Below are 24,171 nucleotides of genomic sequence, written 5' to 3' on the forward strand. Positions count from 1 at the left end.
CAGCATCAAAAGAGTCTATTGAATGATGCTGTCCCTCAAAGAAACAGGCTGTACCAGTAAAAGGACTTCTTTTTGCCAGTTACATTGCATCAATATTAGTGTCTTTTCTGCAAGAGCTTTGTCTAGGCTAAGAGTGATGTTTTTCACACTCCTAACCAACGCTTCTGTGCTGCTGAAATGTGTAAAGGTAGAGCGAACCTTGGAACAGAGCTGTGTATTTTCTTTTTTTAAAATGCAGTTAATGGTTTTGGGTGCTGTGCTCCGCTCTTCAGACTGTATCTGAGTCTCTTTTTCCCCTCAATGTAAAACAGACGGGATACTTACCCACTTACTGCAAAGTGTCCCAGCATCCCGGGCTTTAAAACAGCTGTGTAACTCCTTGTGTTTGGCTTATCTCCCAGTTTTGAGCTAGATATAGTGGTCCCAAGCACAGTTGTTTCAAACCTGCTTTGGGGTGTCATCCTTCTCAAGCAGCTGGGTCCAAAAGCATTGCTGACTGTAAACTGGAACTGACAAATTTGGGATCTGCTTTGTTTGTTTAAGCCCATCTGGTCCCAGCTCACCTGGTTTTCTTGGACTGAATCATGGCCGGACAGGCTGCAAAAGTGGTTCTGTGTATCTTGCCTGACTGTGAGGGCTGGCTGGAGGGTGTTTACTCAGCCTGCACCCCAAACCCTGCTATGGGAGTGGTGGTGGAGGGGAATGGGGACAAGATGACATAAAAAGCTCTTAAAGAAATGCATTAACAAATATTTCTGATGAATGTGTGGTGTACCTCAATGGACGTAGTTGTTTCTGAAACCCTGAGCTGCTTTTGAGGCTGGGATTGGGATTCCACCTTCTCTTGCACCGGGAGGATAATCTTCCTCCCTGATAATCCATGGTTTGCGCTGCATGTCTCCGCAGGCTTCCCGAGCTAAGCTGTTGAGCTGTATTTTACATGCAATCAGCAGTGCAAATAGCTGGCGCTGGGGGAGGATGAGGGTAGGGTACTCTGGGCTAGAGGTGTCTTCCTTCAGCTTTCTCACCACTGACTGCTTTGGCTGTGTTTTTGGCTGTAACTTCTGGAAAAGCGGGTCTTCCACATCACTGTTGTGGTGGGTAGCTTACAGATGCTTGCTTTGCCAAGTTCTCAGCCGGCTTTCTGTAGTGGGGCTGCAAATAAGCTTTTTTTTATGTCCGAGACCTGGGATAAATAGTTTTTTGATGGAGCCATTGCTAGAAAACAGAGCATGGTGGTGTGGGAGAAGATGCAGCGCCTGGACTATCTCTGCTGTGCATCGGAGCTACTCCAGGTCCTTGGAATGAACGTCTCTGCTCAGGAGCATCTGAACGTAAACGCGGCTGTTAACAAAATGGCCAGCGGGGCTGATTTATGGCCTCCTGCAAGGTGTGCTGGAGCGGAGGTGAGAGCCGGTGGGCGACGCAGCGCCAGGCTGCAGTTGCACGGCTCGCTGCATGCTGGCAGCTTCGCGGGGTGGGCCTGCGCCCTCTGCCCTCGCTTCTCCCCGCCGTGCCCCGGCCGCTGCAGCCGCGCCGGAGCCCGCCCAGCTCCCTCGCCCGCCTCCCTCTCGGGTGGGTCGGTCTGCGGCCGGGCCGGCTCCCGGCGCGCTGCCGCGGGAGGGGCGGTGCCTGCTGCCGCCCGTCGCCGTGGAGACACCGCCCGGCCAATGGGAGCGGGGCGCTCGGGGGGCGTGCCCTGGCCCCGCCCCCGGGCGGCCGCGGCGTGCCATGTGCGCGGCGCTATATTTACCCCCTGGCAGGGAGCAGCGGGCGGCTGCCGCGTTGGGGAGGGCTTCTTTGGGCACCGCTCTCCCGGCGCTCTTCCCAGGGACTGTAACCCCATGCCGGTTAATTTAAACACAGGTTTTGGAAAAAACAGACAAACCAAGCTTCCAGTCTAGACAAACCCTATATAATATGCTCAGAGTCTGTGTCTCCAGACTGTGTCTGGTCCTTCGTGGTGGAGCTCTGGTGACCAAAGTTCCAGGCTGACCAGCAAGGCTGGAAGAGAGCACCAGCTTGCCCTGGGTAATAACATTGTCCTCTGTGGTAGAGGATATGGTTGCATGAGATGCACTGGGCAGCTTTGAGCTCTGCATCTCTGCCGAGGGAACTGAATTGTCTTGTTAGTTCGGGAAAATCTGCCTCTTTCTTTTGTGAAAGAAAAGGGTTTTACAGGGCACCTGGGGAACTCTGAGGTCACCAGGGGTTGGAGAAATACTACTTGTTGTGGAGAGCCCTGTGATGTTCCAGAGGGAAGAGGAGAGTGCTTGCTGCGATAAGGCATTTAGTTTTGCTGTCAGTGCTTTCCAGAGGTTTAAAACAATTGGGATCACTCATCACCTATTGCCTAAAGGTTTGTTGGCAAGCAACAGAAACTCTTTCTTTCTACTGGTAGTTTTTTCTGGCACTTAGGGCCTGTTGTAGTGGAAGGAGCAACCTGGCCCGCCTTAGCCAGCAGCCCTGGCTGAGGAGGGGAGGAGGCTGTATAAACAATACTGTAACTCTCCAGGCAGAGAGGAGCTGGTATTCCTGCCCTGGGCTGTGGGGAAGGGAGCTGTGGGCCTGAAGCATGTTTGTGTAGCATTTGGGATTAGTTGAGTTGGGGAGCTCTTGTGCTGAGGAGATGGCAGAACTGTAAATCATCAGTGATCTACGTAAGCTGCGGAAGCAGTTAGGGCAGAAGGAAGGGCTTAGAAGCAAAATCCATTACAAAATGTCAAAGTGGGTGATTTCCCTTGCTGGGGAGGGGGTCTTGTCTCTGGGCAGCAGAGGGAATGCTGCCTATGCGTTGTGGCCATCCCTCCGGAAGAGGGATTTACTTCCAGGTCTGCTGCCTGGGTTCTGTCCTGCATCCTGCCCTCCCACTCTCTAGTGTGATTTAATGTGGATGCTTTTCTCAGATCCCCAGAAAGGAAAGTAGTGTAAACAGCTGCCAAGCAGGATTTTGTGTTGTAGAGCATACTTAAATGCTGGGGCCTGGTTGGATGATTGTATGAGTATGTTTCTATTTTTCTGCATATGTGTGTGTTTAATAGGAAGCACATATTCTGTTCTGGTTGAGTGTATGTTACTTTTCTTAGTGTGCCTGTTAGTACAGTAACTTACAACCCACTCTTTTCCCCTGCTTATAAAGTGACACTGGTATTGTGTTACAGCTGTAATGTACACAAAGTCTTGCACAGCTCTTCGTGTAACATTTTTACAGCCGTGATGACCTTGAAGGGTTTAAAAGAAGACTGACTGCAAACTCTGGCACCATTCCTGCAGATACTTAAGCATGTGCTTAATTTTGCGTGAGGTAGTATGAGCGTGAATAGTTCCATTTCACCCAATGGATGTAAAGATAAGTGTCTCTGTGGCCGATTGCAAGATCAGAGTCTATGTATGATGACTCATTTCATGCACATAACTGTATGTGTCTGCATGCCTTATATGTATATCATGCAGTTGTCTTTATCATGTTGTTTTGACCAGCTCAGCTGCACTTTGTCCATTAATCCATATTCCCTGGGCATGTTGCTAACCAGTCCTGTGAAGCCTGGAACAGAGCCTGTTTCCCATCCCCCAAATAAACAGAGATAAACAGAGAAATTGCATTTTTCTTTTGTACCCCCATCATCATCCCCAAAATGTGGACTTGGTTTCCCCTTTTCTCCCCAGCTAGAGGCTCCCTGACAGAGCCTCCTCTGATCCAAGCAAGATGCTAACCTGACATGTTCAGGAAGGGCAGTTTCATCCCTGAAGTTATAAACAGGTTTATGCAAGGATACAGCTAGGTTATTTACACCCCAGGACAAGAGATGCCCATCTCTGCAGAGGCCTGAGATGATGGTCATTAACTTTTCCACATCACATAACCAAAGATGCCGTGCCATTTTATATAATTCTGAAGTGTTGGTTATGCATTCCTCCTCTTCAAAGTCCAGTCCCATTGGATTCAGACATAAGAAAAGGCAAGATTTTTTTTTTTAAAAAAACATGTTAACCCCCCCCCCCAAGTATTTAGCTGTTGCAGAGAAAAATGTGATCAAAGGTTGTTTTAATGTATTCTGGGAAGACTGGCAGAGCTGTCTTTGCAGCCCATGAGAGGGACAATCTGGTGAAAGGCATAGTAGTTATCACCTGGTAGTTGTCTACATGTGGTAGCGGGAGCATCCTCCTTTAGGAGAGGGAATATAGCAGACACTGTGTCTCCCTGTGGGCTGCTGCCTGGGGTCTGGCTCACCTGGGGTCATGTTAAAACCTAAGTCTAGCACTGGGATCAGCATCCTGTGGGTTTATAGCAGGCGCCTCTCTCATCTACGTGTCACTGAGGTCCCTGCAACCAGCGCCAGGGGAAGTACATTTTGGCTGTTGGTCCATGGCTCCTGCACCTTGTTTCTTTTCAGTGCATGAGTCTAGGGGTATTGGACTAAAGTCAGACTCATTAAAATATGGTAACGCTGCTGATATTGTCAGTACAAGCAGGGTTTGCAAATAGAGCTGTGCAAATCTGACTATCTTCTGTTTGTCCAGCCCTTAAGTTCATAAGATTACTTTAAAGTGCAAGTGGATACTGGCAGATGCTCTATGTATTGCATGTCTGCCCTTATGCTGGCACACACCCTGGTCACCTCTATGTGGTCTCTTGGCAGTCAGACACTATATCTTGATGTGACAAGAGCTGGCTGTTAACTTACAGCTATAAATCTGTTGGGGCTATAGTGGAAGTCCGTCAGTGCTGTGCAGGTGGTGAATGGCTTGCTTAGCTTCTGGGTGGATGACTTTTTTTTTTTTATTATTTTCCTAACACAGTTTGGATTTCTGCAGTGGTAGAGCCTGTTCTGGTCACAGTGGAGCAGCAGAGTTAACAGTGTTTATGGGACATTCTTTCCAATTGCTGTGGTCTAAACATATGTACGCCAGCATTGAGTTACTTCTGCCTGGAAATAAGCCACAGAGCTATACATAAAATGTTTGAACTGCTGCAGTAATGTTGTTGGTATAAATAGGAAAAAGGGGTAGCACCAGGGCTTCCATTCCTTAGGGCTGATTCGAGAAGACTTCCCGGTGCTCCATCTTCAGTGGAAAAGGCTGGGGAAGGTGACTGAAAGCAGCAACAAAATGCCATACGGCTAGCCTTCAGGGAAGAGCATAAAGTGCGAGATACTTGGGTCTGGAGCATTGGCTTCCTGCTTGACAGTTGCCCAGCTCTTTTCTCTTGTGGTGGAACATCTGTCAGAAACCCCACTGAGTTCAGCTTGCAGCGACCTGGTCCCCCAAAGCCATGGGGTTTGGTCTGTGACAGTCTTTTGGGTTCTTGTGACTCCAAAACTGCTGCTGAGTTTTCTTGAACTCCTTCTGGCAGACGTTTCTGTCCTCTAGCTATTAGACAAGTAGTCCGGATACATGTGGAGCTTCTAGTTGCCTTGGTCATCATGTTGTGACGTAGGGAGCAGTATTTTGAAGTGACATCATTGTGTGACTGTGCTTCACAGGTGCATTGGGATGCTGCTGTCATCTTTTGAACCATGTGAAGTGTGCATAGGACTTATCCCAGGCAGTGCTTGTAAGCAAAACAACTTCTGCAATTTCTAAGTACCTTTCTGGTTCTTTGTACAAGATTGTTTAGTGCAAGTCTTTGCTTGGTCAGCTTGGCTTGCCGTAGGAGATTGTGTCAATTTCTGTGGTCCTTTCTGTCTCCCAGAAGAAATGTAGGAAGTGACCTCTGTAGAAATAGCAGAAAGTGCTGATAAGCACTGAGCTGTCAGTTTTAGTCTTTACTTGTGGTTGGTGTTAATTCCATCTTTAACCGCTAAGGGCTTGTTTGTCTTTGGCTAATTTGTAAACAGAACCTTCCACAATATTGTCTCCTAAGTGCTTTATTGCAGGTATCAACCTGTGATGTTCTAAGGATGTAAGAGAGGCAAGGTTTGCAGGTAGAAGTAATGTCTTTTCTTAGACTGATACAATTAGAAGAAGAGAGGCAAGATTGTGGACAGGTGGGAACATTTTCAGGGTTCAGTGCTCCATGAACAATTCTCTACAGTCATTTCTTTCTGCAATTTTTTTTTTTAAGAGTCTGAATCATCAGTTGCGTTCTTACAACTCTTGACAGGCAATCAGCTCCATTTCATCCAACACCTCTTCTCTGGTCAGTGATGGGAATTGCAGCCTGGTTTCACGCAGGGGCCAGTTCCTGTGCAGGGGTGAGAGTAAAGCTTGTATCCAGCTGTTGCCCACTACCTAGCTGCCAGTGCACCACAGCAAGGAGTGGACAGAAACTGCATAGCAGCTTTATAGCTATCTTTTTGCTGGAGAACTTGAAATACAGTTTGAGCAGGGTTAGCATAGTGGTTCAGTACAAATGATAGTCAACGGGGTTGTTCTGACTCTTAAGCGTTGCTTTGCTGTTCAGTCTTACTGCTTGCCTTTCAAGTGTTTGTCTGCTTCTCATATTCTCTGTTTAAACTGTAGAAATGTACTTAGGACTTGTATTTCAGGCATTTCTGAACTACATGTGTTGCTCAAAGTTTTTTTCTTACCAAGACAGATTCTGCTAAATGCTTCTGAGTAGGTGAATACATCTAAAACTATTGACCGGAAAACCATGCATTGGGAGCATTGATTCTGTGCTGAAGACTGGAGTTCTGTAATCTCTTTTTTTTGTGTTCTGCTTTTTACAGCAGGAATTTTTGCTAAGAACTAAACATGTAAAAACAGAAGTGCTTTGTGAAGTGTTGAAGGAACAGGAGTTGGTTGTGTGCCTGGATCTAGGGCTTTCTGAATTTCTAAACAAGGTCAGTAAAGAAATGGTGGTAGTTGTAATGGTTTGCTTTCTTGAAGTATGGCAGGAGCTAGGTGGTAACAAAAAAAAAAGGGGTGTTTAAGCCTTCCTCTCAGTGATAAAAATTGCTTCCTCTCAGTGATTTTACTTCCTCAGTTCTCACATTTGGTAATTCTACCAGTTACCCGTGCTCCTGAGCCTAAATGTAGGCTAGAGGAGACCTGCTTTTGCAGTGTTACTCCCTCAGTTTCAGGGTTTTAAGTCACTTAGATGGCAGCCTGCTCCCTTTTTCTTTTTGTTGAGTCACCTTTAATGAACTCCTCAAATAAGTCAGCTTATGTTGGACTATTTTACCTCTGGTATACAGACTTTGTTTCCTTCAGGAAAAGAAACTGAAAAGGTGCTTGGGAAAAATCACAGGAAGAAGTGATTTAAGGGCAAAGTATGTGAAGAAGGAAAGTGGGCTGAATGGATGATTTAATGAGTTTGTTTAGGATTGCTTTGTTGTTGTCTTTATAACCTTTTGTCTCTCTGTGCGGTTTATTGTCTAGTGGTGGTTTCCTCTGTGTGTGTGTATGTGTGTGTGTGTAAGAGAGAGAATCGATGGTGTTTCTTGCTGCTGACTTGCAGGGAGAGTTTTTCAGGTCTTTGGGGTGCTGGGTCTAGGCCATAAAACTTGCAAGAAATTTTAACTGTTTGGAAAAGACTAAACCAAGTTCTGCATCTGGGATAGCTGTGACTGTGAACAATGATTGCCTCTCCTCTAGTACCAGTTTGCATCTTTGAAGCAGAAAGATGGCCCAGCGGTGCGTACCTGAATAAGCACATGAGGGGTTGCTGGAGTTGTCCGTGCCGGTGGCTGAGCAGCAGGTGCAGTGATAGGGACACTGTATTACTAGTGAAGGACTTTCCAGCCGTACTGGAACAGGAGGAGGTGGCAGCAGGGATGTTGAGGAGACAATGGAAATCAGTGCTTGTGCTGTTCTCTTAAGTTTGTTTTCTCAATCTTTGGTCTGCACTCCTATGTATTGCTTCTCCTGGAGGACATGTTCTCCTTTCTGGCTGACAGGAGAAATCTCTTGGGTGCTCAATATGCATGTTGGCTGACAGATGTGAAGAGCTTCTTAATTCTAGGATGCACGAAGGGCAGATGATGCTAAAGGCTCTTCTGTAAGAAGCTTATTCCTCAGGGCAGAGGGCAGGGAGGAGTGCAGGAAGAGATTGCCAAGAGCTAGGCAGTGAGTGGTGGCTGGGGGTGGGCAGGAAGCTTGGGTGGCTCCTTCTGTATATCCTGATTGGTTTGGGGAAAAAAAAGAAATCTCTTATGCTTTCCTTTGATTAATTTTTAAGCATTCTTTAAAAATATTGTCCTTAGCCTCAAGCAGGAGTGAGATACAGCAATGGTGCAGCATGGTCCATGCAGTAGATAGCTGCTGGAATTTGGGAGGGAGGTGAGGTTATTCCCAGTTCTGCTGCTGATTTGTTGCATGACTGTGATCAAGACATTTTACCTCAGTGTTTCTGTTTTTTTCCCACCTAGTCCTCTTATATCTGGTTATAGGTTGCAAGCTGTGTGAGAGTACATGTTGCTACCTGCTGTAAGCACAGGAGGCCTTCATGTTCGTTGGGACTTCTTGCAAGTACTGTGAAACAAATACTAAATAGTCCAGACAATGTTTAGGGAAAGATTGAATGCTAATCTCTTTACCACCTACCTCCTTCCGTAGGGATGTTGTCTGTGTGATAAATGCTGTGTACTCACTCTGTCCCTCCTGTTTTATTCATTCCAATCTTAGCATCTTTTAAATTGCTGATAAGTGTTTTTTTAATATAATTTAAACTGGCTTACAACAAAACCATTTTCTAATACCCTGAGGATGCGAGTATGTACTTTTCTCCATAGCATCACTGCAGTCTTAGGGAGATGCATGTATGGGAAGACAAGGTGTCTAGTCCTGGAGTGGTTCAGGTGTTACAGGCAGGAGCCTTCAGACAGGAGAAGTGAGCTCTCTGACCTCCTGTGGAGGGGACAGATACCTGCTCTGTGTAAGGAATCTGGGCATAAAAAGGCGAGGCTTTTACATACAGAGAGTCTCTTTAAATCTTTCCTGGGGACTTTATACACTACTTACAGCTGTCCCCTTCTCCAAAAAAACTGTGTGGTTGCCTTCATGGCAAGGAGGGCTGGGTAGGTAGGGACGAGATCTAGAAACACAATTTAGAAGTGGCAGTCGATGACTTTTAGGACAGAACTGCTGTGCAAATCAGTGGTGAAGGATAAAAATTGATTGATTTGGCAGGGGGCATTATGCGTGAATAAAGAAATCACAAATGAATTATGAGTGTCACCTCTGGCAGGCTGATCAAATGGCTTTTCTTTACCCTGCGTAGCTCTAGCTTGTGTATTTCTACTCTTGGACTCAAGGTCGACCACCAAGTTCTCCCCCCAAGCCTTATCAAACAGGGCACTGATCTGTTTATACCAAAAATAAGCCCCAGTGAGAAGAAATGAAGGGGAAGGGGATGGTAACGTGGTGGTTTTCTTGAAGCGCTGAGATGTGGCTTTCCTTCTCTGGCTCCCCTCAGCAGGGTTAACTGTGGGGAAGGCTTTCTGCGCCCTCTCTTTTGGTCTATCTTCCCCGTGTCCAAGTTTAGTTTGAACATATGCGTTGTTTATAGAGTTCAGCAGGAGGTGATTTACGATGGAGCTCCTCACCACAGTGGTATCAGTATTAGAAACTCCGTGTTATGGCTCGTGTGTTTGACTTCTCTGGAGTCAGGAGTTATGCGGAGCTGCCATGGTTTCCTTGGAGTGGATGCCTATTTCTGACACAGAGCTGTGGACTTTTAACCGTCAGCTGTTTGTATTTAGGAGCAGGCCCAGCTCGGGCTTGGGGCTGTGGGGAGGGACTTTGGCAGAGCTGCAGAGGGAGCAGCCTTGCCAGCCCGTGCCCGCATCCCTGTTCGGCTCTTTTCCTTGTTCTTGTCTCTTGCTTCTCGTGAGTGCTAAAGCCTGGGCGAAACAGAGGGGAAAGAGCCTTTCCTATCTGGGAAGTGATGATTAATGATGATAAACAGTGACCCTTATGCTGAGAGAACCGTTTGTTCCTGCTTGATTTCAAACCCTTATATGAGTAACTGAAACGCTGCCCAAGGGAGCTGTATTTACTTTTTTTTTACTTCTTCTCACTGAAGCACTTTCTTTGCCTATATTCAGGCCCTGTGCATGGATTTGGAGGAAACCAATGCATAACACTGCCAGAGAGTCAGAAGTTGCTTCCTTTGATCTCCACTGTTGGGACAGATTGATGGGGGAGCGTTGCAAGTCCTCGCTTGTACCTAATCCTCTTACAGATAGTTCTCTGTGTAGGGGAAGGTGAATTAGTTCCTTTTTCTACTACAAAGAAGGAATCGCTTGACAAATTGCCTATGTGGGAGGGCAAAAACAACCCCTATGTAAAGTCTGGTATCTTGCCGGCTCTATTCCCTTATGAAAAAGTAATGCACGTTTGCAAATTAGAAAAATCTGTTCCTTGTAAAGAAGTGATCCTGCACAATTCCAGGTCCCGACAGCTCAAGGAATGGCTTCTTTGAAGCCTGCCCACACAGGATGCATCTCTCTGTTGTATCCCGTAGGGCTCGCCTGCCCATGGAGCTGGTCCGATTGACTCCATGTGCAGATTCTTAGTCTGGAATAAATCAGGATTGACTCTTTATGTACCAGCAAACCTGTAGCCTGTTTGATGTTGCTTTTTCTTTTTTTAAAGTATACATTCATCACACAATCTTCACAAACTTTGCTTGCATCAACAAAAAGAATTCCCCACACCAAAGTCAAAATAGCATCATCACAACACTGACAAAAGTGGACAATTTACACATACTCCACACCTTGTCCCTTCACCACATTTGTATCTTTGAAGCTGAGATATTCTGAGGGTTTTGTGAAATCTCATGAAAATCTGAGTCGGGGATGCTTTTACGGTGAGAATGGTGACTGAATGGGAGAAGGAGGAGAAGTTGCGACTTGCCATGTCTTTAGCCAGGGTTGATAAGGTTACATGTGTCTTTCTTCATCCCTGCAATATTTTAGAAGAAATTGGACCTTGGTGTGGGGGTGGGGAACAGAAAGTTGGGGGGTAAGGCTGGTGTTAAGTGAAGAAACAGAAAGTAATTATTTAATGACGGCTAGGTCACGCTGCAGAAGCTGGTAGGAAATTAGCCCTGTATGTATCCTCTTTTGCAGGTCACAGGGACACTTGCAGATGTGTGCTGCTGTCAAGTTCTGCGTTCCCTCACTACAGTTCCTGGTAGAGGTGCTTTTAATAGCCTCCCACCCACTTCCCCGGGGCTATGCAATGGTATTTGTGGCCTCCCTGGGACTGCCTTACTCCAGGTGCATGGAGAAGAAGGCAGAGTGCAGATTCAGCACGTAGTCCCTGACAGCTGGGGCTGATGGGACAGGAATGCAGTCCTGACAGCTGGAATCGGATTGAAAGCAGACTGAAAGCACGGTGGGGAGGCCAGGAGGGGAGAGCAGGCAAGAGAGGCTGTGTGGAGAGATGGACAAATGCACTCACGCTGTGTGCAGGCGCATGTGGAAAGACAGCCTGCAGGGACCCTGGGTTGCTCACGTTCCCTTTCTTCCACCTCCATCCATGTTTTGTTCCCTGTTCTCTCAACTGCTTGGATCATTTTTAATAAATGTGTGTGCACAACCGTGCACAACCATTGTAGTGACACCTGGCAGAGCCGTTAGAGCTGGGGCTCAGCATTTCCATTAGAAACCCCCTCCCTCCACTTTTATGCAGGTTTATGAATGTAATGTAATGCTTCCCATAACTCAGTGATTCAAAAGCTTTGGACAAGTTGGTTTCTACCCTTGCCTCTCTTGTGCCGAGGTGTGTCAGTCATAATTTGTGTTGTGGGAGATCATTCCTTGATGTTCTTAAAGTGGTTATCTTGAAATCCAATTGCCTAGAATTGGCAACTGCTTGTTGCAGATGATGATGTTCTGGTCAGGTGTTTTGTTTTTTTTTTTCTTAAAATTGATTTAAATGTGAGGACCTGTTCAGCAGTCGCACGTAGTTCTGAATCCTTTTACCCCGTGAATGCTGCTTCAAATGGAGCATTGGCTGGAAACACCTTGAAATATTGCAACAAGTCTGTGTGGTGGATTGCATGAAACCAGTTTGATGGTCTTGGAGTAATTCCTAGAGGGTCAGTTAGGCAATTAGTATGAGTCTGCAATGGTGGCAGTGAGAAAGGCTTGTGAAACTTACTGCAAGAGACATGGAGACTGCTCTGTCAAGGCAGAGGTGTCCTGAATTGATTGTGTGTTGGAGCTCGCTTTACTACTGTTGCTTTTGCAGGTGGAATATTTTCAGTCTCCAGGCTTCTCAAGACAGTACTCTTTGCTTGCACTGGATGCTGAGGGACAGAAGGCTTAGGCTGGAGAGGAGGGAGAGGATAGAAAAGCCTCTTGGAAAAAAAAAAAAATTAAAGTGAATATTCTATGTGCACATACAAAACCAGGGGAGGCATTAGGTAGGTGAGGAACAGAAACCAACTGTGAAGCTGGGTGGTTTTGTTGTTCGTGTGCTCTTGTAAGTCAAACATCCCCTGCAGTTAATTCCATCCACCTGTCTTCAGCCCTCCTCTTGCCAGACCAACAACAAAAACCCCAACTCCCGAAAAAACAAACAGGCAGAGGAACCTGGGCCAAAACCATACCTTTGCATGTCAAGCTCAAGTGCAAAATGAATATTTCACAGCTATGCTATAAAGCCCTGAAACAAAGGCTTTGCAGTGGAAATGCTGACAGCCCCTTAAGTACAATAGTATACTGTAATTAGTGTTCTGTGTTTAATGTGCCAAAAGAAGCACAGCAGAGCTAAACGTACAACTTCAAGCCTTTGTTTTTCTGCAGCAGTAACAGGAGATCAGACAGTGTGTTCAGATGGTGGATTAGAGCCTACAACGTGTGCGCTGGTCCCTGGAGGTTAAACGTGCTTTTTTGCGGTGGGGCTCAGGGGCAGCAGGAGAAATGTACAAACAGCAGCTGTGAGATTTGGTGCTCTGTATCAAATTTCACTTATGTAAGAAATAGACAGCTGTTTCTTAAATGCTGACGCTGACAATGTACAGCTACGATGCATTTTCACGTATTGGATGCCAGAGTGCATTGATACGACTTTGCTGTGTTGCAGCATGGAAAACACGTTGGAGTGTGTGCAGCGGTGCTGAAAACTCTGGGAGCAGAATATAGGGAGACGGATGTGGAAAGCACAGTGCTGTTTTGAAACTTGGGCCTGATTTTTGGAGCTCCCTGTGCAGTGTATTGCCAGGTCTGAAGAGCATTGGGGTCTCAAGTCGAGCGCTAAAAGCATTTTTTTTAAGGCAAAAGAACAGATGATTATGTAGCCACTCCTCAGACAAGATGGTAACTGATTACTAGATATGCTAGGGAAGGCTTTCCAAAGGAACCCTCATGGGTTATGTATCTCTGGGATTTCTGTGTCCACCACTTTCTCAGGAATGTGTGCCTTTGCACATACATTATTAATATGCCCACTTTCCGGCAGGAGAGGGATGAGGGTAGGCACATTGTGCGGTGGATGATGGATGAACTCTGATGGATGTTGTCTTTTCATGCTGACTCGATGCCGCTAGTTAATTAAATGGATTCAAACATTAACTGTGTTATACACAGGCCCATGGGAAGGCTTTTAAAATAGAACTTGTCTGCATGTGGATGTTTATTGAAGTAGCCATTCTGTAGTGGAATGAAATCATTGTGCTGCAACAACTCCCTCTGAGGATGCTCTGGTTCATGAATAAGTGCTCACAAAGGCATGGAGAGAAAGAGGGAAGTTGAAATCAAACTGTTGATTCAAGAATAGGAGTTTGCTTTCCATAGGGCAGCAGAGAGGAGAGAATGGGGGATGAATTTCCAAGTGCAAAGCAGCAGGAGTTCTTATCCGTGACTTTGTTGAGCAGGGTGACCTCTTCGCTGCTGTCTGTAAATGATCTTAGATGTCAAAAAGGCAGATTGAGTGTAAGGTGTTAATGGGAAAAAAGAATGGAGAACAAAACAGAAGACTATATTATTCTGCTCTGTAAACACTTGCTATGACCACGCCTTGAAAGCTGTATGTAGTCTTGGTGTTTCCTCTTTCATCTCAGAAAGGATATAGTGGACCTCGAAGGTGGTTCACAGAAGAGTATCAGAGCTGATCAAATATGTGAAATGGCTTTCAGGAGAGCCATAAACTGAGTAAGTGAAGACTTTTGTACTTGGAACACAGATGACTTAGGGGTGATAGCATAGCTCCTTACAAAATCATGAGCCACCTAAAGATGATAGGTGGGGATGGACTATTCACTCTCTCTTCCTGTACAAGAACTAAGGCACATCAAATGAAACTAATAGAAGTCAGGTTTAAAACAAGCAATGCAAGATGGCTCTTCTTGCAACATGTACCAAACTGGTGGAGTTCCTTGCCAAAAGATGTTGTGAATGCCAAGCTTTTAAACACATAGTGGATAAGTTCATGGTAGAGAACTCTGCTGAAATAGGTTAAAAACTGAGAATATCTGTTTTGAGACTGGGAGATTGACAGGAGGTGAGAAAGAATCAAATTTGCTTTCCCTGCTCTTAAAGTTTATCCATACGTTTGTTCATGATACTGTTCTTCCTGACTTTTCTCCTTCACTTATGGCTGCAAATGGAAACAGGAACCAGGGCTAGATACTGTCTGATCCAAGATGGACAATCTCATTAAGTCTGGAACAGACACATCTGCTTGCTGGATATGGTTTACCCAGGCTGTAGTCTCCTGCCTAATGCCGTAGGAACTGGGACATATGGGCAGCCCTGTACAGTAACACCAGTTTTCTCTCCTCGGTGGTCTTTTTGAGCACTGGAGAGTTGCATGTATCCTCTCAAATGCTTTGCTGCTTTATTTCCATGCTTAAATAAATTGTGTTTATAGAGAATGATGATTTTTTGGGCCCAGAAGAGAACGTGGATAGTATTAGAAGGCAGGAGGTGAGGTGACTGAGTCAGAAAACTCTTTAATTTCTTGAGCATATGAGTACGGGAAAGAGGGGCTGAAATACTACTTAACTCCTGCTTAGTCTTTTGCTGGCCTGAGGAGGGTGATGGAGTGAGTAGCAGCATCATTCAGCCTACAGTTGAAACTCTTTGAGGGATGCCTGGTGTTAAAAATGGCTTTCCCTTGAGATTTTCTTTCCCTTTCTTTAAGGTGAAGCGAGACTGCAGAAGTCTGCTGGTGGGCAAGCAGGAGCTCCTACCCAGCAGCGGTGGCTCAGTAGTAAAACAGTGCAGCTGGAGGGAGAGCGCCTGTGAGCTCAGGTCGGGCAGGATTGTCACTGTGACTAGATTGTCCCCTTTGGCACCCATTTTGGTGGAAATTATTATTGCGCTGGGTGTGTTTACTATTGCTTTCTAACAGCGTGCTGCCTAGATGTGCAGGCCACAGTGTTTGCCTCCTGTACCTCCTGCGTGGCTTTGCAGTGTAGATGGTCCCAAAGGGATGCAAACGATGGGAAGGAGGAAAGTGTTTGCAGGGGGCTGAAGTTGGGCTGATCCTTCAAGGATTTCTGTGTTGTCCTTTTAGCATGTGGAAACAATTGCTTGTGGTAACTTCCTCAAAACAACAGAAAGAGCTCGCACAAGTATGACACTCTCTCTTCGAGAGCTGGGAGCAGCTGGTCATGCATCTTGTTTCCTGAAAAGACAGACAAGGCTGGCCAGGGCTGTTTAGACCAGGCTTTCTGAAAGGATTATCTGCACCTCAGTAGTAAGGCAGAGGTGGCATGTCTTTGTCATGCAAGCGTGGGTTTTCCCCTTGTACTGCGTGGGACTGTGCCTGAGGGAAGCAAGGGCTGCTCTCAGACGTGCCCTTTGACTTCCCAGTGGGATTGGGCTGCAGCAAGGCCCCTCTCTCTGGGAAGGCCTGGCTGCCATGAATACCTGTTGGTACCTCGAGTCCTGCAATTCAGGACTCTGCTGGTCTGGTCCTACCAGGTGTGGGAACTATCTGATGATCTTGGGATCTGACATGGAAGGAACAGGGTAAGTGATCTGCTTAGGCACTAAAATTTCTTTACATGTTTCTGCAACTCTGAGCAGCCAAATTTAGATTTAAGACTGTAAAATGGGTGAATATCAGGTTTTGCAAGACAGGTGTTAGCTGCACAGCTGATTCTGTTTTTGGTGCCTAAAAGTGTGTATTGAGCCTCCAAATTTGAAAAAAAGTTGACCTTAAAGGAATGGAGATGGGATGGTTACAGGTAGCATAGTGGCAATGCAAAGTGAGCTGCAGAAGCATGTTGCATGTGAATCGATTCGATAACACTTGCAAATCGCTTAGAGAACCTTGACTGGAAGTACCAAATACTATTAATAGAAGCCTCAAGATGAAGTAACAAATGTGGGTAGCCAGCCTCCTCTCTGCACCTCTAATTTAGGTGCACAAAATAACAGGTTTAATCTTGCAGTTGTTTCCAGGCTTGGATGTGGGTGATGAGGTGGCCCACTGATTCCCTGTGAAGGCCTGAGCAAGCAGTGACATGTCTGACGACTGTGGGAAGCAAATTGGGCCAACATGGGAGCTATTGGTAATGACCATGGTGTCTCAGATCTGCAGGGGGACTCTCCAGGACCTGTGGTTAGCTCAGATCAGACTTGGAAAGGTGTGTCAGGGAATTTATTTCTGATTGGGATGTGCTGAAGTACCACCTGGGAGGCTTGTATGAATGGCAGTGCTTATGGCTGTGTAGGACTGGGAGACTGCGCTTGCCACATGAGGAAGTGGGTTCCTACCTTGTTGTAAGTCGTAACTTCAGAGGTGGGATAATGGCAGACCTGTATCGGCAAATTTGCCCTTTGCTGACAAATCTTAACTTCAGATTAGGAAGCTAAAGTTGGTATACTCCTGCCCTAATTAACTATATTAATAACTTCTTTGTTTTAGCTGGCAAGTTGAGAGGAATCTAATCTATACTATGTTGTTGCCTTATTGTTTTTCCTCTCTGAAATGTTTTTCATTCTTCTGTCAAGTTTTGTGACAAGTGACTGACTATCTCTTGCTCTCATGTCATCTAGTCTGGGGGTTGGTCATGGGGATAAAGCGGTGGTGTATTGTGGGCAGGGGTGTCATAAGACCAAATTTTAAATTTGCGTGTACTCATTTTGGAAGCAAGTTGTTTTTAATACTCAAGGATTGTCATGCAGAGGTGTTGTAAGAGCATCCATTGGATAGGCTCATGGGATTGCCTTTCAGATTCTTTACATTAGCAAGGTTTTAAAGCTAAGACTAGGAGCAAAAGAGGGGGAGTCTTTTTCAGAAAGTTAGTTATGAGTCTCTGGACACAGGTATCTGTCTCTGTGGCACTAGGTCTATCAATACCAGTGGTATGGCCTTGATAGTTGTCTTTTTCTAATGGAACGAGTGATCTTTTGGAAGCCATGCTCACTGACAGTAAAATAATTGGACCTGAAGACTGAGCTAGTCCTTTTGTGTCAAGCTGTGTGCTGACCATAGGAGAAAGGTAGACTTTCCACCTCCTAGCATTTCCACAAATAGTCTACCGGCAGAGCAGCATGGGGCCTCCACAGACCTTAGAGTTGAGAGAGGAAGCTGGAGCAAGTGTGACATTTTGCTGTTGGTGGGGCGAGAGTGCCAAGATTAATCAGTTAGTGCTCTTGTTCGGTTTCTCTCCCTCTTAAAGATTAGGAGGGGGCAGATTTTTCCACACCACCAAGTACAGGGTGGGTGTTGGAGGTACAGCTGGATTGATGTAGTTGCCAGTGAAAGGGGACGGTTTTTCTTTTACCTGGCTTTGAGCTCCCTGTGGCTTCCCCAGGCTGGCAGACAGAAAACAAAAACTACAACATGGTTTCTGCTGGTTTGGCCTGCTGGGCAGGCAGTCGCCATGCCAGTGCTGGCACAAAGGAAATGGCGGGGGGTGTCATTGGGATGAGTGGGATGAGGGAGGAAGGAACTGTTCCCTCCAGAGCAGGCAGCTGTAAGCTCAGCTCAGCTGTGGCATAAGACTGCACACTGAGAGGCTCGATACACATCCTCACAGAGCAAAAATGTACGTGTTGGTGAAAGTAGGTTGCTGAATTACTGCTGAATAGCTGCATAGCCAAGGTCAAGTAGTGCCTTTTAGGATAGCTGCAATTACAGCCAGCCTGAGCTAAAGCCTGTGCTGAGCAACATAAGCACAGCATTGCTAAATTGATGTTTGCTGACAGGATCAAGTAATTGGTGCCTTATCTAGATTGGAGCGCTTGAATGGCACGTCTCTTCCACTTCCTCCTTTGCTGTCAAGAATGCGGTTTCTATAGGAATTTAAACCTCTCTTAGTTTTATGGGTAGGGAACTGCTGATACGAGCTGGAATCTCAGCAGTAGAAGCATTGGGTTCTTCTTTCTGTGCATTTGTGAGGCTGCTTTAGAAATAAATGTGTTTTTGAAGTATTGTTAACAAGCCTGGAAGAGTAGATATCCTCCTAGCCTCCCTCACTCCCTCCCCCCCCTGTTTTTGTTCCAACATTAAGCTGGAACAAAACTATTTCCTTTCTTTACTGGTGGATTTGTAAATGGATTTTTAATTGTATGTTCTTATACTAAACAGAAATCCTGTGGAGTTCTGTAAAAGCCATGTTTCCAGAGATACTTATTTTGCAAGGGAAGGGGACAATTTAGTGTTCTCTCATACTGTCTCAAAGTATCTGAGGTATATTATTACTAAAAGGGAAAAAAAGACCAAGTTGTTCCAGAGACTGGGGTATGAAATCTTCCAGTTTCCATGCTGCTGGTTTGAAGGCAGGCCAAATTTGAACTAGCTAAGGCATGGACGGCTCACTTTAAGTGGTGGCACCTCAGACCTGCTTTACCTGTTGAAGCAAGATGGTTCTCTGTGGGGGGTTACTTCTGTCACCGTCTCTAGTAACCTGGGCCATGAGCTCAGTGAGACCTTGTTTCTTCATGCTACAGCTGAACTCCTCAGGTCTGGTACGCTGTGTGGTCAGGGTGGCATGGGGAACCTGCCCTGCCCCTGCCTTTTCCGCACCATGTTGGTATAAATAGAAGATGTTCGTCTTCAGGGCAGCTATTGAAGATAGTAGTAATTATTACAATAGTAAGTTCTTATGCTGCGTCCATGCCCTTAAGGCCTTAACCAAATATAACTTAGATGATGATAATTAAAAACAGAAGACGGTGACCCAGTAAAATCCATGAGTTTGGCAGGGACAGCAATGCTGAGGAGGAATGTATGCATCAAATATGTAATAAATAAAATCAAGCTGTGCAAATGTAAAGGAAAGAGAATAATTTTGTGTCGGTCAAAACAACCCCAGGGCTGAGAACTGGTTTGTGCTCAGAGGTTGAGTCCTTTCATGCTACAGACCAGATTTTGTGCAGTGTAATCCCACTGCAGCCTTTTACTTTGGGGTAATTGCTAAATTCTGATGCTTTCTCTGCCAGGGAGTGCTCCCCAAAATATTGTGTCATGTCCATCTGTCCCCCTCCTTTCCCCTTTTGTTTTTGCTTTTCCCAGCTTCTTGCCACAGAGGCCTGGCTATGAATCTTTGTATCTTCCAAGTAGCTCTTCCAGTTGCATTTCTTTTCTTTTCCTAAAAATAGTTGAGATCTTCGCTCGGGAGGAAAGCAAACATTTTGGATTACTGTCTCTTGCATGGGTCATTGCTATTTGGGCTTGTGAACCCAGTCATGTAAGCTGTTCTGTCTCTTGAGATTCCTGGGGAGGCATGCCCTGGTCCACTGATGTGATTTCCAATTCAAGCACTGTGGGAAAAATTGACTATTCAGTTCCTAGGAATATGGGGCTGGGACCAGGCTGAACCATCTACCACTGGATGGAGGAGATAAAGAGAATGGGTCAACCTGGAAACAATTTTTGGGAAAGAGCTCTGGAGAAAGTGGCTTGCTGCTCTTGCTGGGAGGATGGGAATCAGTGAGCAGTGAATGTGCATCCCAGCTTTTCACCAGTACTATCTGCTGCTTGCAATCCTCTGTCTTTGCAGTGCTCTGGCATAGACAAAGTAATCTCTGTACCCCAGCAGTATTTTACTGTGCCTATGTTGAAAATTGAGTAGGGTTGCTTCTGTACCTGGGTGCTTGTCAGTGAATTTTTAGGAGCTGTGATTCTTCTCAGTGCCAGTGTGAACCAGACCATCAGCATCTGTGTATGGGTCCATTTGAACTGCAGTCATATTTCATAATACTTCTTGTTTTTCTTTTTCACATGCACTAGGTGACTTTGGAGAAGGTGTTGGGGATAACTGTGTCGGGCGGCAGAGGATTAGCCTGCGACCCCAGAACTGGCCTCGTTGCTTATCCAGCAGGGTGAGTCACTAACCACATTCTTCAAAACTAAGATAAACCAGGACTGATGTATCAACATAAAGATTCAGGGTGTTTCCACTGTGGTCTTCTGAAGAATGGTACATAGCCTCCCTATAGTCTTTTAACAGTGGAGAATGATGAGACTCAGCACTGTTAGTGTAATTGGCAAGGGAGAGGGATTGCATTTTACCTGTCAAGTTTTAATGGGATCCCTTTTAATGGAACCCCTCTCCCTCTTCTTTCTTTAAGCTGGGTGTTAAATTGTGGGCTTTTTAACTCTGCTCTGTAGCATGGTGAACTTGCGCATAACTCCATGCGATGCTCAAGCCAGTGAGTACCTAATGGAGCAGGTGATGCTTTCAGTGAATTGACAGAAGCCTTCTTGTATATGCCCTGCAATTTATGACTTACCGTGTTCCTCATCCAAATGCAGAGAAAGATTTCAGGCTGATAGCCCCTTGCATGTGGGTTCTCTGGAGTGCAACACATCTATCAACCGCGGTCTAAGTCCAAATAGAGATATCCAGGAGACTTTGGACAGCAAAAGAGCTACCTAGCAGGAGATAGCTGAGGGCTGGAGATGTGGCTTTGTGAGTTGCATGTTTAGCAAAATCATAGACATCTGGGGCCAGATCCTGATCTTGCTGAAGGTAGAGCTCACCCAAAGGGCACATGTTCATGGAGGAGCAGAACATATCATTGTTGCTGATCTGTGGGATAGGACTTGTCTGAAAGAATGAAGCCCCTGAAAATTTTTCAAGGGACTGTGAAAGAGGCAGGTAGAGGTCTCATAATAGATGGCATTTTGAAAAGCTGTGGAGAAAAAACATTTTACCCTGCCAGTGGAAGTGTGGCTGTTGAGATGGGGTATATCTATGACTTAGATGAAAAGATATGATACTGTAGTGGGAATAGATTGGGAAGGCGGAAGAGTGACTCTTCAGGAAAAGCTTTCACCGCCTAATGTAGTGCTATGTGGGGATACTCTAACTGGCTGGGTTGCAGAAGTCCGTATGAGCTTGGCTCTTCCTCCAAGCTAGTTTATTCTGCTGGTCAGCAAGCTAAAGGAGAAGAGGAAGGGCAGTATCTGCAAGTGGTGTTGCATACGCATACTCTTAAGACATGAAAGCTGGAATTAGAAGAAAGAAACTTCCACAACAATTATAGATGACATTTTCAAGTGTACAAGAAACAGGCTAGCAACGCTTAAGGATTCTGTGTTCGTGGCCAAAATGAGAGATGGGGTCAGTAAAACTGGCTAGAAATTTTTGCCCCTCCTGGCAATATCCTGGTTCACAGAATCATTGTGGTTGGGAGGAACCTCTTGAGATCATCTAGACCAACCCCCATGCTCAAGCAGGGTCACACAGAGCAGGTTGCCCAGGACCATAGCCAGGCAGCTTTTGAATATCTCCAAAGATGGAGACTCCGTAACCTCTCTGGGCAGCATGTTCCAGTGTTTGACTACTCTCACAGTAACAAAAAAAAAACAACAACCAAAACAAAAAAAAAGTGGGTTGTGTTTTTTTTTTTCTTTTTCCTTTGTGTTCAAATGGAATATAATGTGTTTTAATTTCTGCCCCTTCCCTCTTTTTCTGTCAGTGGGCAGCCTGTTAAACTGCAGGCAATTTGAGATCCACATCTGCACTTGACAGCATCCTTTATGCTTGAACTCTTTGGAGCCAGGCAAATATATTCCAGTGTGTGTTGCCTCTTCCTCTGCATATTTTCTGACACTGAATATGTTAACGCTTGAAGAAGGGGAGGAGAAAAAGAAGAAAACAAGTGCAGTAAACAGATGTTTTGGGCTCTTGCATAGCTAAAGATAGATTAGTTTTGTTAATAGCGATGTCCTCTTACGAGCTTGTGTGTGCCTAACATTGATTTAATCAAGCATGAGAACACCTGGGGATTCTTTTGGGTAATTAAAAGGTTATGTGGCTCCTTAGGGCTTTACAGGGGAATTCCTGTTCTTATTTGTTGGTGGAGGTAGCATCTCATGGCCTGGGCAGGAAACCTATGGAATATACCAGATGTGTGTTGTAACAGTTTAATGGCTTATATGACTTGCTGCTTTTGTGCCATGGCTGGCCTGTTTTGTGCTGCTGTTGTGATTTGCTGCAGTCAAGACAATCTCTAACAAAACTAGCATTAGCTAAGGAGTCAAAACACGAGAGGGGTACTGGTGCAGACCTTACTAAGTTGATGCAAGTTCAGTTTGTTGTTGTTGGTTTTTGGTTGTTTTTTTCCCCCATTCTCATTTCCAGTGAATTTATCTTGATTTGCAAGAATCCTGGCATTTCTGGTACACTGGCTTTATTTTGTTTATTTTTGTTTCTATTTGTTTGAATTTACTGGACACCGAAGCTTCTTACATGAGGCTGATGTAGCAGACTGGGTATGGCTCATGCACAGTTGGTTCATGACCTGTCCATGCAATTTGGTCATCTTCAGCTGTTCTCCAGGTACTCCAGTGATTTCCTCAGCCCTCTGCTCATCTACTGAGGTTTTGCAATCCTGACATGCAGATGCTTTGCTCCTCCAGTCTGTCCTACCCCTAAAAGCTGAATTTATGTAACAACTCTGTATTTTCCTAAGAACACTTTCAACATACCTAGATTCATTTGGTTGAGATCAAAACAGTTGCCCCAGGCATCCTGACTTCATCCACACCAGGCATATGAATGTGTATGTGAATGAGGACTTGTGCATGAGAAGTTTTGGCGTTGTTTGAGCAGAATCTTAACTCTGTCTCTGGTTTGCCTAATTTTTTTTTTTTTTCCAAATATGATTGCTTTTCTGGATTTTCTCTTTCCTGGAATTTCTGAATCTCCTGAGAAGTTTCTGAATCTCCTGAAAGAAGCAGTTCCCAATGCAGCCCAAGCTCATTCCAACTCCACAATGGTGCCAAAGAGCTGAGTGTTATATTATTACTTTCTTTCCTTCTCACTGGCTATTGAACCTTTTATCCTTTCTCTTCTTTGACCCTGTTGTGGTTTAACCTGGCAGGCAGCTAAGCACCACACAGCCGTTTGCTCGCCGCCCCCCTTCCCCTCCTCCCCGCCAGTGGGAAGAGGGAGAGAATCAGAAAACAAAAAGTAAAATTCATGGGTTGAGATAAAGACAGTTTAATAGGATAGAAAAGGAAGGGAAAATAATAATAATGAATATACAAAATAAGTGATGTACAATGCAGTTGCTCACTACCTGCTAACTGATGCCCAGCCAGTCCCCGAGCAGCGGTCACCGCCCCCCAGCCAACTCCCCCCAGTTTATATACTGAGCATGACGTCATATGGTATGGAATAGCCCTTGGGCCAGTTTGGGTCAGCTGTCCCAGCTGTGCCCCCTCCCAGCTGCTCGCTGGCAGGGCATGAGAAGCTGAAAAGTCCTTGACTAGTGTAAGCACTACTTAGCAACAACTGAAACATCGGTGTGTTATCAACATTATTCTCATCCTAAATCCAAAACACAGCACTGTACCAGCTACTAGGAGGAAAATTAACTCTATCCCAGCTGAAACCAGGACAGACCCGACAAGGCTTTCACTCCGGCAGCGTGTAACAGCAGCTTTGCTGACCCTGGTATTGTTTTGGTGGGATGCTTGTGTTATAGGAGGCTTTTTCTTCATGCCTGCCATAAATGCTAAAGGTACCGAGTGCTGCAGATATTCTAGGCCACCACTTTCATATAAGGCTGTTGTCTTGATAAGACAACATAGGAGAGAAAATTACATCCTCTCTGAAGGTCTTAACAACTGCTGCCTGCACTCGCCTGTCCTTATGCTGGCAAGTGAAATAAACCCAAAGTTGTTTAATTTGATCTCTGTTAGGGTTATGCAGTAACAAAGTCAGCCTTGTGGGAGGAGTGAGGGGGACAGAAAAGCAATGACTTTTTAATTCTTGTGGCAGGACCGATTCTCTGTCCTCCCTTCCTTTCAGGTTTTTTTCCCCCTTTGCTTTTTCCCTGCTCTTCTCTCATTTTGGTTTATTCT

The 24,171-nt window shown here is 45.5% G+C and overlaps 1 protein-coding gene across 4 annotated transcripts in view; it reads left to right on the forward strand.

Moving 5' to 3' along the window:
- Positions 1-24,171, forward strand: part of MAPKBP1 (mitogen-activated protein kinase binding protein 1) — a 106,340-nt gene that overhangs the window by 10,028 nt on the left and 72,141 nt on the right. For all 4 annotated transcript variants that reach the window (XM_076344644.1, XM_076344647.1, XM_076344646.1 and 1 more), the window contains exon 3: positions 20,086-20,177. In XM_076344644.1, the coding sequence (XP_076200759.1) occupies positions 20,086-20,177 (92 nt within the window). The remainder of the gene's footprint in view (positions 1-20,085; positions 20,178-24,171) is intronic.

This window comes from Aptenodytes patagonicus, chromosome 7, assembly GCF_965638725.1.
Source record: "Aptenodytes patagonicus chromosome 7, bAptPat1.pri.cur, whole genome shotgun sequence".
NCBI lineage: Eukaryota > Metazoa > Chordata > Aves > Sphenisciformes > Spheniscidae > Aptenodytes > Aptenodytes patagonicus.